The 14,329-nt window shown below is 42.0% G+C and overlaps 1 protein-coding gene across 1 annotated transcript in view; it reads left to right on the plus strand.

Annotated features, from left to right (window-relative positions):
• The window catches only part of golga2 (golgin A2), a 56,679-nt gene that overhangs the window by 10,627 nt on the left and 31,723 nt on the right, over positions 1-14,329 (plus strand). Inside the window, exons 5-15 of the mRNA XM_084324070.1 lie at positions 335-384; positions 1,514-1,577; positions 1,773-1,835; positions 6,383-6,463; positions 7,646-7,684; positions 7,780-7,842; positions 10,453-10,546; positions 10,650-10,756; positions 11,054-11,112; positions 11,454-11,595; positions 12,576-12,665. Coding sequence (XP_084180196.1) covers positions 335-384; positions 1,514-1,577; positions 1,773-1,835; positions 6,383-6,463; positions 7,646-7,684; positions 7,780-7,842; positions 10,453-10,546; positions 10,650-10,756; positions 11,054-11,112; positions 11,454-11,595; positions 12,576-12,665 — 852 coding nt within the window. The remainder of the gene's footprint in view (positions 1-334; positions 385-1,513; positions 1,578-1,772; positions 1,836-6,382; positions 6,464-7,645; positions 7,685-7,779; positions 7,843-10,452; positions 10,547-10,649; positions 10,757-11,053; positions 11,113-11,453; positions 11,596-12,575; positions 12,666-14,329) is intronic.

The following is a 14,329-nucleotide window of genomic DNA, read 5'->3' on the forward strand; positions in this document are numbered from 1 at the left end:
TGTCTATGTCTTGCTCTCTCTCTCTCATATGCTACAGGTTTTATAAATTTATAATCTGTCCCCAGTAACAGTGTGTAGTGTGTAAGCTTAACATAATGATATGAAGTAAGCCAACAGTCAGTCGCTCACTCATCCTAAATTTCTTTACTTCATAAGATGATGGTTCAGCTTGACGTGATGAAAGCCGAGGGTTGAATATGTTTGTTTTGCTTGCCTTGCTTTTAGATGTGGGCTTCGTCGGCAGTCCCATATCTCTTTATCAGATATACTCACCACAGTTTCCTTCCCCTCTCACTCTCTCTCTCTCTCTTTTTCTCTCTCTCTCTCCCCCCAGAAATACAACCCTGACAGCAATGGCAATGAAAGTTTGATGGAGGAGAATAGGTGGGTCCCCTCCCCTCATTCTCATCTAGGCTCTCTCAGGTCCTCCCTGCACCCTCACACTACTGCAGCTGTTACCCTAATCCAGTGGTTTGCACGCACACACACACACACACACACACACACACACACACACACATTGTTAACTTCAACACCCCCCTCCACACACAATGTTAACGTTAACACAGCCCCCCCCCCCATCCACACAACACACAATGTTAACGTTAAATCTTACTGACCTCAGTAGACGTAAAGCCAAGGGAGAGGTATGCCTCATTGTAGGGCTGGGCGATATGGAAAAAAATCATATCGCGATAACGATATGATAATGTTATCATATTTCTCTATCGATAATTATCGAACTTGTTATAAGTATAAAAAAAAATTATCTTTAAATTTTTTAAACAACAGATGTATGTTTATTTTGCAGCAATTCTTTGTCATTGCCGCCATCTTTAGTGTTACATCCCCTCACACTCCAGTTCTCAGGCTGCAGCTGGTTTAAAAGCTAAAGTAAACCGGATTCTCTGCTGGCTGTGGCTCCAGGGGAGTTGAACAGTTCTGGCTCTGCTAGTTTATTTTCGATCTTTTGGCGCTTTTTTGGTGGACAAACCACCGCACATGTGCACCGTGACTCGTGACTGGAGTCTAGTTCTGCTAGCACACATAGCCTACTGTGTACAGACGGTTTCAAACTGTATTTTAAATTAGAAAGCAAACAAAATAAATGGACAAGAGAAAAATAAATCTCAATTTGGTCAGTATTGTCATTTGGACAAGCAAAGCCATTACTTTAAGTTGCAGGCAAGAAAGACAAGTCTGTCCACTGTCTCTGGTTTTAAAACTGCCCTGTTGCAGGTCACAAAAAAAAAGAAAAAAAAACGATTTTTCGATTTTCTTTATTTCAATATTCGATATCGATTATTAAAATATATCGCAATATTTATCGTTATCGTTATATCGCCCAGCCCTACCTCATCGTACATTTTTGTTTTTGGCTTTGTAACGTGAACCATGTTGACATTAACACCGCTCTCATGTGCAAGGGACTAGTTATAAGGATATTATATAATGTGACAAAGTAATGGTGTTACTTGGATGTTAATGTGTGTGTGTGTGTTTTGTCCTGCAGACCCTTATCGTCCACAGAGAGCCTGCGGCAGCTCTCCCAACAATTGAACGGCCTGGTCTCTGGGGTACTGCATTATAACCAGCACATTTATCATACCACACATGCACACACACATACACATCTCTCTCGTGACCACACAGCATTAGGCTTTTAGCACTGACTCACTACCATACCCATTTTGAAGAGTCTTAAGCCAACTTTGAAGTGTGTTTTCTTTCACAAAGTCATACTAAATGTTTCATTGTTTGTGTCATTGTAGTCATCCACTGCTTACGTGAATGGAGACAGTGCTCCGTCACCGGTCAACGAGAAGGAGCTGGAGGTAAGAGAATCCTGGTTTCAAAAACTGAAGTTTGTTCAATTTTAATTTTCTTAGTAGAGGCTCCTATCCGAAATGACTTACAATACAGTAGACCTTTTAAAAGGGGGAACATTTATTTGTGGCTTATTTTAAAGGTCTCATATTATGGTATGGATTTGTTCTGAAATGTTATTTATGGCATGTACTCCTTGCCATTTGGCCGGGTTCTGAAGTCTTAACAAACCTTAACAAGCTGTTCAGAATTATTGCAATTTGTGATGTCACACCAAGGACACAAGCAATGCATTGGCTTTAATTAATCAATTAGCTTAGCTTTTCGGAGCCAGGAACACTGCCTACCTACTGTATTACCAGGTTTGTAAAAGTAGTTTTACAAGGAAATAATTAATCTAAACTTGGGTGTGTTACTACATCAGAAATGGGAAGAAAGAGGAAATACATTAGTTAGACTAGTTTATTCATGAAGAATAACCTTAAAAAATATATTTTCCACAGTTTCAAGGAAATCGTGTATAAATCTTTTTTAATTAAAGATACAAAATATGGGTAAAATTGTTCAAATTGACTACAATTTTGAATTCTGTACATCGGTTCCCTACAAATCTAACGTTGATATTAAGAGACCCAAACTCACTCTTATCAATGTGCCTTTTACCTTGTTGGCTTGTGGTCAGTTCATCACCTACCCACACACACACACACACCACACACTACTCTCTCTCAGCCTGCACATTGTAGAGAGAAAGACACACACACACCACACACTACTCTCTCTCAGCCTGCACATTGTAGAGAGAAAGACACACACACACACTTGTGGTTTTATACAGGTACAGGGCTAGAGTTGCGCCAGAGCCCAGAGGTGTTCTGTGGAGGTGTACTGTCTGCAGCTCATTTCTCTCTCTCTCGCTCTCGCTCTCTCTCTCATATAGTGTGTACCGTACTTTTCGCACTATAAGCCGCACCTGACTATAAGCCGCAGCAGCTAAATTGAATGATGTGTACATATATAAGCCGCACTGGACTATAAGCCGCAGGTGTTTTAATGTTTAATTACCATATGTAATTAGCATTGGGACACAATACTGTCGGACAAATAACAAGAATTAACTCATTTACAAGTTGTATTAAGTTTAGCAAATAAGGGAACAGATAAATAACATTTCAATGCAGTCAAAAAAGCAATATTTAGATTTTTACATTTTCGGGTTTGGTCACGTCGAGTCACATATAAGCCGCACCGTTATATAAGCCGCAGGGTCGAAAAATGGGGGGAAAAGCCGCGGCTTATTGTCCGAAAAGTACGGTATATATATATATATATATTTTTTTACACACACATTTCCTCTGCACAATCCCTTCGTTCTTCCCCTGGCTTCAGGAATGTGGCTCACATGACTCTCCCTGAAGCCTATTCTGGCCCCTCATCCACAGCATCCAGTTTCCAAATACGCTATCACACACACACACGCACGTTTCCCCTCAAACACACACACGCTTTTTCACACTTACACACTTGTACTCTCACTTACAAACTCTTTTATTGATACACACACACGTACACACACAGCTATACACTCAAACACACGCACACACAGCTGACCCTCCACTGAGGCCGTAGGCTAATTTATAACTTAATCTGTGTGGCTTTGAGTAGACAGCTGATACTACCGTGCAGCCTGGTATTCAACCTGTTTCTCTCTCCAGACCTCAGGCCTGTATCGGTAGGTAAGACCCAAGTATTAAAGAGATAGTTTATTAATTTTATTTATTATTTTCTTTACTGTTAAGAACTGTAAAATCAAACTTGAATTATTAGACAAACCTCTAATATACTCTTCAACCAGATTGTGCTAACTAATGAAACTGCCCAGGGTTGAAGGACTGAAAGCCTGAATGCCTCATCCTCTTGGCCCACTGTATATATTGAGTTATGTAGGTGTGGCACAGAAGCCCAGCTGCCTAATGGCTCCCCTCCTTTCTGGTCGTCTGTGCACTGCTCTCACATAGTTATTAAATTGTGTCATTATGTGGATGTTGGATGCTCTCAGTACTGGTCATGTGCTTGGCTCTGTAGACTGGAGGAGTTGTGGTGACTTGGTACTTAGAAGATACAGCAGAGCTGACTTTCAACAAGCCCCAGATAGATGATAGTTTTCCATCCATCTTGTGTGTATTCTACTTATTTGCTTCACTGGTTGTTTAATTTTGCACCATATTTGTGTTTTTAAAAGAGTCACTTTGCAGATTTCCAACCTTAATCCTAATGTTCTGTTGTGAGGAGGACATGTGATAATCAGACATACAAATATACCAACGTGATCTATGTCTCGATACCGAGAAAGACCTCTAGTGAACTGCAGAACTATTTTCAACGATAGTAGGTCCATTTTTCTTATTTCTTATTTCTCTGCAGGTTCTTACCAGGTAAATAAGCTGCAGGTAAAGGAGCTAGCAGATAAGGGAGGTAGCGGGTAAATGAGCTAGCAGGTAAATAAGCTAGCAGGTAAAGGAGCTAGCAGGTAAATAAGCTGCAGGTAAAGGAGCTAGCAGGTAATGGAGCTAGCAGGTAAATAAGCTGCAGGTAAAGGAGCTAGCAGGTAAATGAGCTAGCAGATAAGGGAGGTAGGTCTGTCTGTATGTCGTGTGTGTCATATGTTATGATGAATTGAAAATGGGGGACCCTGATGTAAACAAGACGAAAGTCTTTCTCTGGTCTGCATCCCCTTAACAATTGTATGTATTGAGCTGTACTGTACTGTACCCATTCTATCTGTTAATAAAGTTTTCAAAAGCGGGTAAAGGAGCTAGCAGGTAAAGGAGCTAGCAGGTAAAGAAACTGCAGGTAAAGGAGCTAGCAGGTAAGGGAGGTAGGTAGCAGTTAATGGAGCTAGCAGGTAAGGGAGGTAGGTAGCAGGTAATGGAGCTAGCAGATAAGGGAGGTAGGTAGCAGGTAATGGAGCTAGCAGGTAAATGAGCTAGCAGATAAGGGAGGTAGGTAGCAGGTAATGGAGCTAGCAGGTAAAGGAGCTAGCAGGTAAAGGAGCTAGCAGGTAAAGGAGCTAGCAGGTAAAGGAGCTAGCAGGTAAAGGAGCTAGCGGGTAAAGGAGCTAGCAGGTAAAGGAGCTACAGTAGCAGGTAAAGGAGCTAGCAGATAAAGGAGCTAGCAGGTAAAGGAGCTAGCAGGTAAAGGAGCTACAGTAGCAGGTAATGGAGCTAGCAGGTAATGGAGCTAGCAGGTAAAGGAGCTAGCAGATAAAGGAGCTACAGTAGCAGGTAAAGGAGCTAGCAGCTAAAGGAGCTACAGTAGCAGGTAATGGAGCTAGCAGGTAATGGAGCTAGCAGGTAAAGGAGCTAGCAGGTAAAGGAGCTACAGTAGCAGGTAAAGGAGCTAGCAGGTAAAGGAGCTAGCAGGTAAAGGAGCTACAGTAGCAGGTAAAGGAGCTAGCAGGTAAAGGAGCTACAGTAGCAGGTAAAGGAGCTACAGTAGCAGGTAAAGGAGCTAGCAGGTAAAGGAGCTACAGTAGCAGGTAAAGGAGCTAGCAGATAAGGGAGGTAGGTAGCAGGTAATGGGAGCTGCAGGTAATGGAGCTAGCAGGTAAAGGAGCTAGCAGGTAAATAAGCTGCAGGTAAAGGAGCTAACAGGTAAATGAGCTAGCAGGTAAACGAGCTAGCAAATAAGGGAGGTAGGTAGCAGGTAATGGGAGCTGCAGGTAATGGATCTAGCAGGTAAAGGAGCTAGCAGGTAAAGGAGCTACAGTAGCAAGTAAAGGAGCTAGCAGGTAAAGGAGCTACAGTAGCAGGTAATGGAGCTAGCAGGTAAAGGAGCTAGCAGGTAAAGGAGCTACAGTAGCAGGTAAAGGAGCTGCAGGTAAAGGAGCTACAGTAGCAGGTAAAGGAGCTACAGTAGCAGGTAAAGGAGCTACAGTAGCAGGTAAAGGAGCTACAGTAGCAGGTAAAGGAGCTAGCAGATAAGGGAGGTAGGTAGCAGGTAATGGGAGCTGCAGGTTAATGGAGCTGCAGGTAAATAAACTGCAGGTAAAGGAGCTGCAGGTAAAGAAGCTGCAGGTAATGGAGCTACAGTAGCAGGTAAAGAAACTGCAGGTAATGGAGCTACAGTAGCAGGTAAAGAAACTGCAGGTAAAGGAGCTACAGTAGCAGGTAAAGGAGCTGCAGGTAAAGAAACTGCAGGTAAAGAAGCTGCAGGTAAAGGAGCTGCAGGTAATGGGAGCTGCAGGTAAAGGAGCTAGTGGGTAATGGGAGCTAGCAGGTAAAGGACCTAGTGGGTAAATGGGCTAGCAGGTCAAAAAAGCTGTAGGTAAAGGAGCTAGGCGGTTAAAAAGAAAATCTGCAGGTAAAGGAGCTAGCTGGTACTGTTTACCTTCACGTTAATGATTTCCATTTAGCTTTTTTCTCCTCATTCCACCTTTTATTTCTCTCCTTGCTTCTCTTTTCACCATCTCACCTTTTCATTCCTTTCTTTCTCCCCCCCCCCCCCCCCCCCCCTATTTCCGTCTGTCCTTGGATCCATGTGTTGCACATGACAGAGTAGGAACCAGGAGCTGTCTGCTTCCCTGGACTCCAGCAACCTAACAAACTCTCAGCTCAATACCACGCTAGACCAGCTGGTAAGCCGCCTGTGTATTGAATCTGAAAATGTGTGTATCATTACACCCCTAGTGTGTGTATGTGTGTAGAATAGTTTGTTTTACTTTACAAGGCCTGATGTGGCAACTAACCCCTCGTCCAGACTCGCCACCACAACACCAGTGTACATGTATGTTGTGCACAAAGTCTTGAGCAACAATTTTCATTCAACACCTTGATGGACGTTACGTATCGCATGGGTTTTGTTTGATGATTCTTTTGTTCATTGTCATGCACTATATGAAGGCACATTTCACCATATTCTCCACAGCTTCAAATGGGTGGTATTCCCCTTTTTTTAATTAACAATGACCTTTATAAGGATATTCCTCTAGAAGTCATTGTGTTTCTTAAACCGAGGTGGTTTTATCAGAATGTCAGTCGTCAATGTCAGTCGAGACTCAGGAAAACTGATGCTCTTACAAAATATATATTAAAAAAAAGTTTCAGGTCATCATATGAAAGAAAAGTTGAGCTGTTGCATGCAGAGCAGGAACAACAGACTAGTTTCAACCAGGTATTTTAAAGGAACACTCCAAAATGATGGGAAATGTGCTTACAGTCTTCTCCAGAGTCAGACAAGAAGATAGATACCAATTTCCTCTAGTGTTCAGTAGAAAGCTATCCAGCTGCAAGCTACCTTAGCTTAGTACAAATTAATGGAAGCAGATACGGATCAGCTAGCCTAGCTGTTGGCCAAAAAACACCCCTCCCAGAGATTTAAGCTTGGCTAGTGGTCCGTATCCACTTCCATTAATTTGTGCTAAGCTAGGCTAGCTGGCAGCCGGATAGCTTTCTACTGAACACAATAATGTTGGCGTGTTAATTTAACAGGGCACACACTGACAAACCATGTCCATAGCCCAGACACACATGGGGCCAACTGGATCAACAGGCTACATAAAAAATAGCTCCTATTTGCTTGTTTTGGCCAGTGGAGGGAAGAAACGCAAAAGGTTTTTCTTTTTGATCCTATTAACTGAGAAGCTTCGGCTGCCATAACTCTTTTAACAAATGCTTATGTGAGTGTTTTTCTTTTGTTTGGTTGTTAGTTGTTGAATGGATAAGCACACAGCTAGGTGATGGGTGGTTTTGAGAGAGGGGGGGGGGGGGTAAAGGAGTCCCCAACTGATTCTTATCTATCTGTGTTCTTGCTCTCGTAGAAAAAGCAATCACAGGACCTCTCAGATACGCTACAAAAGGTAGGTTCATATCTCTTTCTATATCTCCTTTTTTCCGCTCTCTTTCTTTGTTCCTTTTTCTTCCCATCCTCTAACTTGTGTGTTTTTTTCATCAGGAGCGAAAGGAATTTGAGCAGAAGTGTGTGAGGGAGCAAGGAGCTATCCGGGAACAACTACAGGTAACTGCTCTCTCCCCCTCTAGCTCTCTCTGCTTCCATGCCTCCAGGGTACAAAATAGTTACACGCCCAGCGCCACAGGCGTGTAGATTTAATGTTTGGCCGTCATAAATTAAGGCCTGGGCGCCATCTGGCGGCCAACAAAATCCACTGCATGAGTCGGCATTAATATGATGCAGGGAGTAGCCTCCAGCTGAGCGAGAGAAATGTCGTGGGAGCGGGTGGAAGTTGCCCAATCTGGAACAATCTCCGGGGCTGCAGCTGGACCCTATTGGATGCGGGCGTGGTGAGTTGAAACGAAAGTGAAACTGTGTGTGTGTGTGTGTGAGATGCGCTCTGCTCACGAGATCAAGTTTGTAACATGAGACGCACATGAGATCTGTCTTCATCCGTTCTTTAGCCTACAAAAAAAAACCTGCAATCGCGTTTTTGATTGTGCTCTGATATTTAATTTTGCATTTGATTTGACCAAATATGTGGAGGCATATTCCCGGAGTAGCTCCCCCGGGTCCCCCCTCAAAATTAAGAAAAACAGGCGACAACATTAACGTTGACGAGTCCGTTGCTACCACCAGCTTGGCTTAAATTTGAGGGGGGGGGTAATGTTTTGTATACCATGTCGTGCCAAAGCAACGGATAAAAGAAAACGAATTTCATTTGTCATCGGGACGTCGGTGATGAAACTGGAAGCCATCAAAAGCCACGAGACGTCACGCTGTCACAGGGACTGCTCTGTTAGATACAAAGCACAGTCTACTCCGCTCCTGGCTGCTCCGACTGTACGACTGTTGACCAAGCTGTCAGAGTCGACTCTGGCTAAAATGCGGATACTATTCCGTAACGCCCACGCTATAGCGAAAAAATCAAGACCATACAGGGACTTCGCCTGGATGTGCGAGTAAGTTTATTGTGTTTTTTTTTTATAACGTTAGTCCAGCATGTTCATATAGGTGTGTCGGCTTTCACTTTCAGCTAATTATTTATGGTTGTAAAGCCTACCCAGTGGAATGCATGATCACCAAGACAAAAATATTTCTCAATTAAATTATGTTGTTTATGATATTAATTGAAAATAGCATACGAGAGTATTATATAGTAATAATAACACATGGCGATATACTAAAAAGCTATTTATAATTTTTGGCTGGTAAAAAATCTGGATGGCTAGTAGTTTTTAAAATCTACCAGCCAAATGGCTGGTAAGTCAAAAAGTTAAGTTTGTTCCCTGCATGCCTCTGTGTGTTCTTCAAAACAGGGATACACATTGCTCTACTGATGGTCATCCTATTGGACTGCACACAGTATCAAACTGAAACTAATGTTCAGCTGACATTGTCATGTAAACAATCATTGTTGAATCATGGCTTAACATTTCCTCTAGTTTATGACTATTTATTGATGGAATTAAAGGAAGGAATTAACAGTATCAGAGCTGGTATTTGTGTAAAAAATGGACGACAGTACCCAGCCCTAGTTAAACATTATGAGAATACATGGTCTTTGGTTGAAAAGATCCTCTCCTGACTTGGCCTGATCCAGGGTTAGAAATTAAAATTGATTTTCGGGGGCTTTTTTATTTATTTCGGGGGCACTGAATTTGTATGATAAATGGTTATTAAACATCCTTACATCCAAATTTGTTTACAGCTGGGAGCGTTGCGGTGTTTGCAATGGAGGAGAAGTTTGGTTCGCTTGTAAATAAACTATTCACATAAATGAAACAAAACGTAATGTTAATGTCTCCATCAGGGTTTCCGTTAGAAAATACTGGGGCTGGTCTCCGTGTCCTGGAAGATTTCAATCTCCCGGACAAATGTGAGAAATTCCGGTCAGTTTATTGAGCTTAAAAACAATTGATAGGCAGGCTATATAAAGAATGACATCCTCAAGGCATGTAGATTTATAATATTTTAACTTAAAACTAGGCTACTTTTGCGTATATTATTGCGTATAATATATTACAAATTAAATAAGTCCCTCGAGACTCCGTGCTGCTTCTGACTTGAAATCAAATAGATGTCTGTGGGCAGTCGGCCCGACATTAACAGCAGTCTGTTATAATCACATTTTTATGAGCTAACGAATTCCGTTATATTGGACATTTGTATTAATTATATCAAGCGAAGAACTGAGAAATTTGGCAGAGAGAGACGGCAACATTATCGCGAGGTCCAACGCTGTGTGATCGCTGAAACCAACGACAACCTCCGCCTCCCAACGAAGCGATAAACTCATCCCAATAGTATGCAACTGCAGAGCCAGGGGCGCTATCAGGTCCGGTCTGGGGACCGCTCCGCAGCGCCACCCACCCAATGGCTGAATTGCCAATGGCTGAATGGGAGTACTGCACTGTGCGGGCACAACTGTGAGCTCTGCGGCTCCGCAGCTGCACGCCTCTCGCTAATCCAGCACCATGCTCCTGCACCAGTAAACTGTAGGGGGCATTTTGTGCCCCCCTTAAATGATTTTCGAGGGCATTTTGTCCATTTTCACTGGCATTTTGCCCCGAGCCCCCGTTAATTTCGCACCCTGGCTGATCTATCTGTCTGTCTCTCCATCTCCGTCTGTCTGTATCTTCATTTGTCTGTCTGTCTCGTCTGTCCTCTCCCTAGGTTCACATTCAGACCATTGGCATCCTGGTATCAGAGAAGTCTGAACTGCAGACGGCACTACAATACACACAACAAGCTGCACGGCAGAAATCAGGTGTGTGTGTGTGTGTGTGTGTGTTGGTGTGTCGGTCTTTGTTGATTTAAACAATGGTAGATCTTGTTTCCGCAAGCTGATCTTGGTGTGTGTGTGTTTTCAGGAGAGGCAGAGGAGATGAGTAACCGTTTTCAGGCCACCAAACAGAGGGTGTCAGAGCTGGAGAGAACCCTCTCCTCTGTCTCCACACAGCAGAAGCAGTTTGACAAGGTACCACACACACACACACACACACCCAACATCTGACTGGATATAATTAATATATTTGTATATCTAGAATATAGATTAGATATATCTGGGTTGATAACAACTGACTGTGTGTCTCCTAGATTTATATATTTGGCATATGTAGCCTACCTATATGAAAAGGGAGGTACACACTTGAGCTTAGCTTTCATTTTAAATTTTGATTTAATTAAATTTGTGTGTTTGTGGTGTCTGTTTTAAAGAGGATATTAAACTTAAAGAAAAATATAACTTATTTGTTTGTTTCTCTTGTCACTGCAGCATAACAAAGAACTTGAAAAAGAGCGAGACAACCTGAGGCTAGAGGTGTACAGATTAAAGTAAGTGTTTTACTTCTTGCATGACGGGACCGCATGTGGCTTGGGAAACTAAGGCCTGCTGTTCAAACTACAGTCAATCTGTATTCAGACATGTGTTGTGTCCCCGTAACAATAGAGGATACTGAACAGTGGTCAGTTGTGATGACAATTTTCTTCAGGGAAAAGGGTGACGTCAGGGTTAGATGTTAGGGTTGGACTCAGAGTTGGGTTAAAGTTGGTGTTATGCATAAAAGAGATAACGTAGGGCTTGTTGTGGTTTGAGTTCTGGGTTGAATATGAGGTTATAGAATGTCTTCAGTATAACAACACAAGTGTGTGTGTGTGCGTGTGTGACGAAGCAGCAATGTGGGTGAGGAGTCTAAACAGCAGGGCTCGGAGCTGTCGGAGCATCTGAGGTTGAGGGTGCAGGAGAACACCGCCATGAGGCTGGAGCTGGAGGAGCTCCGTAAGAGGCTGGAGATGGCTGACGTCATGCTACAGCAGGTACACACACACTAGAGCAACTACTAACCATTATTTAAGAAATCGATTCATCCAACAATTATTTAGTTATTCATTCATGTTAATTAATTTCATCCAAAAAAAATTATACAATTTTGAGTATTTTCATTTAAGTTTACTGAAAGCGTGCACTTCATTCAACAGGGTCTTTTTAGAACTTTGTATTGTATTGTATTGTACTAGACACACAGGAACATTTTACTGCCACCACTGAAATGTTTTGAAGCATTGATGCAGTCATTTTTAATCTACTGTTTTTTTGTAAACTATTTATTCGATTTAGTTGATTAGTCGTAACACCCCGAACACACACACTTACTTTCTCCTGTCATCGAAGCTGCAAACTCTGCCTGAAATAATTTGCTTCGTATGGGTGTCAGTGGAGAGTCTTTTTCCGGTCATGTGATCTGATATCTAGAATAGAATAGAATAGAAATACTTTTATTATCCCGAGGGAAATTTGACACTGCAAATCGCTCAACATTAAACATTTAGACAGAACAGGTCACGAATAACAAAACAAATCAAATTGCCTAAGATAAGAATAGAATAAAAATGGAATAAAATATACAGTAAATAAATACAGTAAAAATATACTGAGGTCTACAGTAGGTGTAATATTGCACAGCAATATCGCAATATCTACAGCATGAAGACCGTTTTAACCCTTTCACTACCACACTACCAAATTGTTAACCCTTTCACTGCGACAATACGGAAGGTTAACCCTTTTACTGCCACAAGACAAAGGGTCAACCCTTTCACAACCACACTACAGAAGGTTAACCCTTTCACTACCACACTACAGACGGGCTGGTGTTGAGTGTATTCTTGTAGTTGACTCATTTAATTTCCATTTCACTGAGGTCACCTGTGTGTTTAATTGACTCCAACTTCTGTTCAGATGACCCTTGGTGTCTCTCTCTCTCTCTCGCTCTTGCTCTCTCTCTCTGTGTGTGTAGTTCTCCAGTCAGTCAGGTCCTCCGAGTGCCAACCAGCAGGTCCAGTTACTACTGGAGGAGAAACAGCAGCTTGAGATTCACATTCACCAGGTCTGTTTAGAGGTCCACATTCACCAGGTCTGTTTAGAGGTCCACATTCACCACGTCTGTTGAGAGGTCCACATTCACCAGGTCTGTTTAGAGGTCCACATTCACCAGGTCTGTTTAGAGGTCCACGTTCACCAGGTCTGTTTAGAGGTCCACGTTCACCAGGGCCCTCATTCATCAACGTGTCGTAGAAAATGTTCTATTTCCACACGTAAGCACAGAATTTAGAATCAGTGCACGCACAGAAATATTGGGATTCATCAACCGTGCGTACACAGGTCCTATGCTCCTCCGTGTTGATAAATACCGACTTTGTTCTACCGTCAATGCTCGTGCATGATTATCCATATATGGTCATGAAAGTGATGAAACACCCCCCATGGGATGTAAAATAATGGACTGACCCGAGCGGAACTCTGAGAAACTTCACGGAGATTGTTCACTGCTGTCGAACCAAGAAGACACAACACGTGTTATGGGATAAATAAAAGGCGGACTTGTAAACGGTGATGTCAGATATCAACGGCTCCCTAAGACCATTGCTGCAATTCTGCCTGGACAGCTCAAAATACTAATAAAGACCGTTCGTTGACCACTGTTTGGCGTTGGTTGTGTGTCATTATAACCGTGCTGTAATATGAATGCCTTTATTAGTTGTGTTCGATTGGCTATATGATTTTTAGAGGCATCTATTTTGTTGTCGGTATTACCGACAACAAAATAGATGCCTCTATAAATCATATACTATTAGGTAGCCTATATGAATTACATATAATAGCAGCCATAGCCTACATTATGCAACAGTAACTTGTGCATACCAGTGTATGCGACGGACCAGTGTATACCTTATATCATATCATATTCATATAATAGTTTACTCTATCAGCATACCAGCATGTAATATGTTCTTTGTTAGAACTCAACCCGTTATTATTTTGCACATAGATTGCAGAAATACGGGAACGTTTTGATTTACATTTAAAAGGCTTTGACATTGTAAAACTAAATACGTGGAATTCTGTAAGCATAATACAAGTCATATCACCCACACGATATGCTCTGTGTCCAGAGCATGTATGCTTTTCATTCATTTAAGACACATTATTGCAAGGGTTTTGTAATACACATACACCCTGGTGTCATTGCAATGCGTTTTTTATTCTTTCTTATACAGTAAAAAGGGGGAAGAACACTATATCGTGGGTGTTCATATGACTTGTATTCTGCTTACAGCTTCGAAATTCCACTTGTTTAGTTTAACGTAAAGCCTTTTAAATATAATCAAAACGTTCCTGTGGTCTGTGCGCAAAATAATAACGAGTTGAGCTACGCGGAGCGCAGTCAGTCAGTACACCCCGTATATTCCGATAACGCTATATAAACCATGCTGCATTCATTCTGAGAGAAAGATCTATTATTCCAAATGCTATTTATAGGGTTTTGACCATAATTACACTACTGTTGCTATTTAACAATGAACTATAATGAATTACGGTTCATACAGAACATGCCAGTGTTGAAACTAATGCACAGAAGCTCATTTCCTTGTTGTAATAATATATTCTACCACTGGGCGTCAGCTAAGTGTGCTCCGAGCTGTGCGTAAATATAAGCACGGAGTCAAGTTCAAGTTGAAATTGATGAATCCCACTCCTTGCTTAGAAATG

The sequence above is a fragment of the Notolepis coatsorum genome (genome assembly GCF_963971535.1).
Source record: "Notolepis coatsorum genome assembly, chromosome: 11".
In the NCBI taxonomy this organism is placed as follows: domain Eukaryota; kingdom Metazoa; phylum Chordata; class Actinopteri; order Aulopiformes; family Paralepididae; genus Notolepis; species Notolepis coatsorum.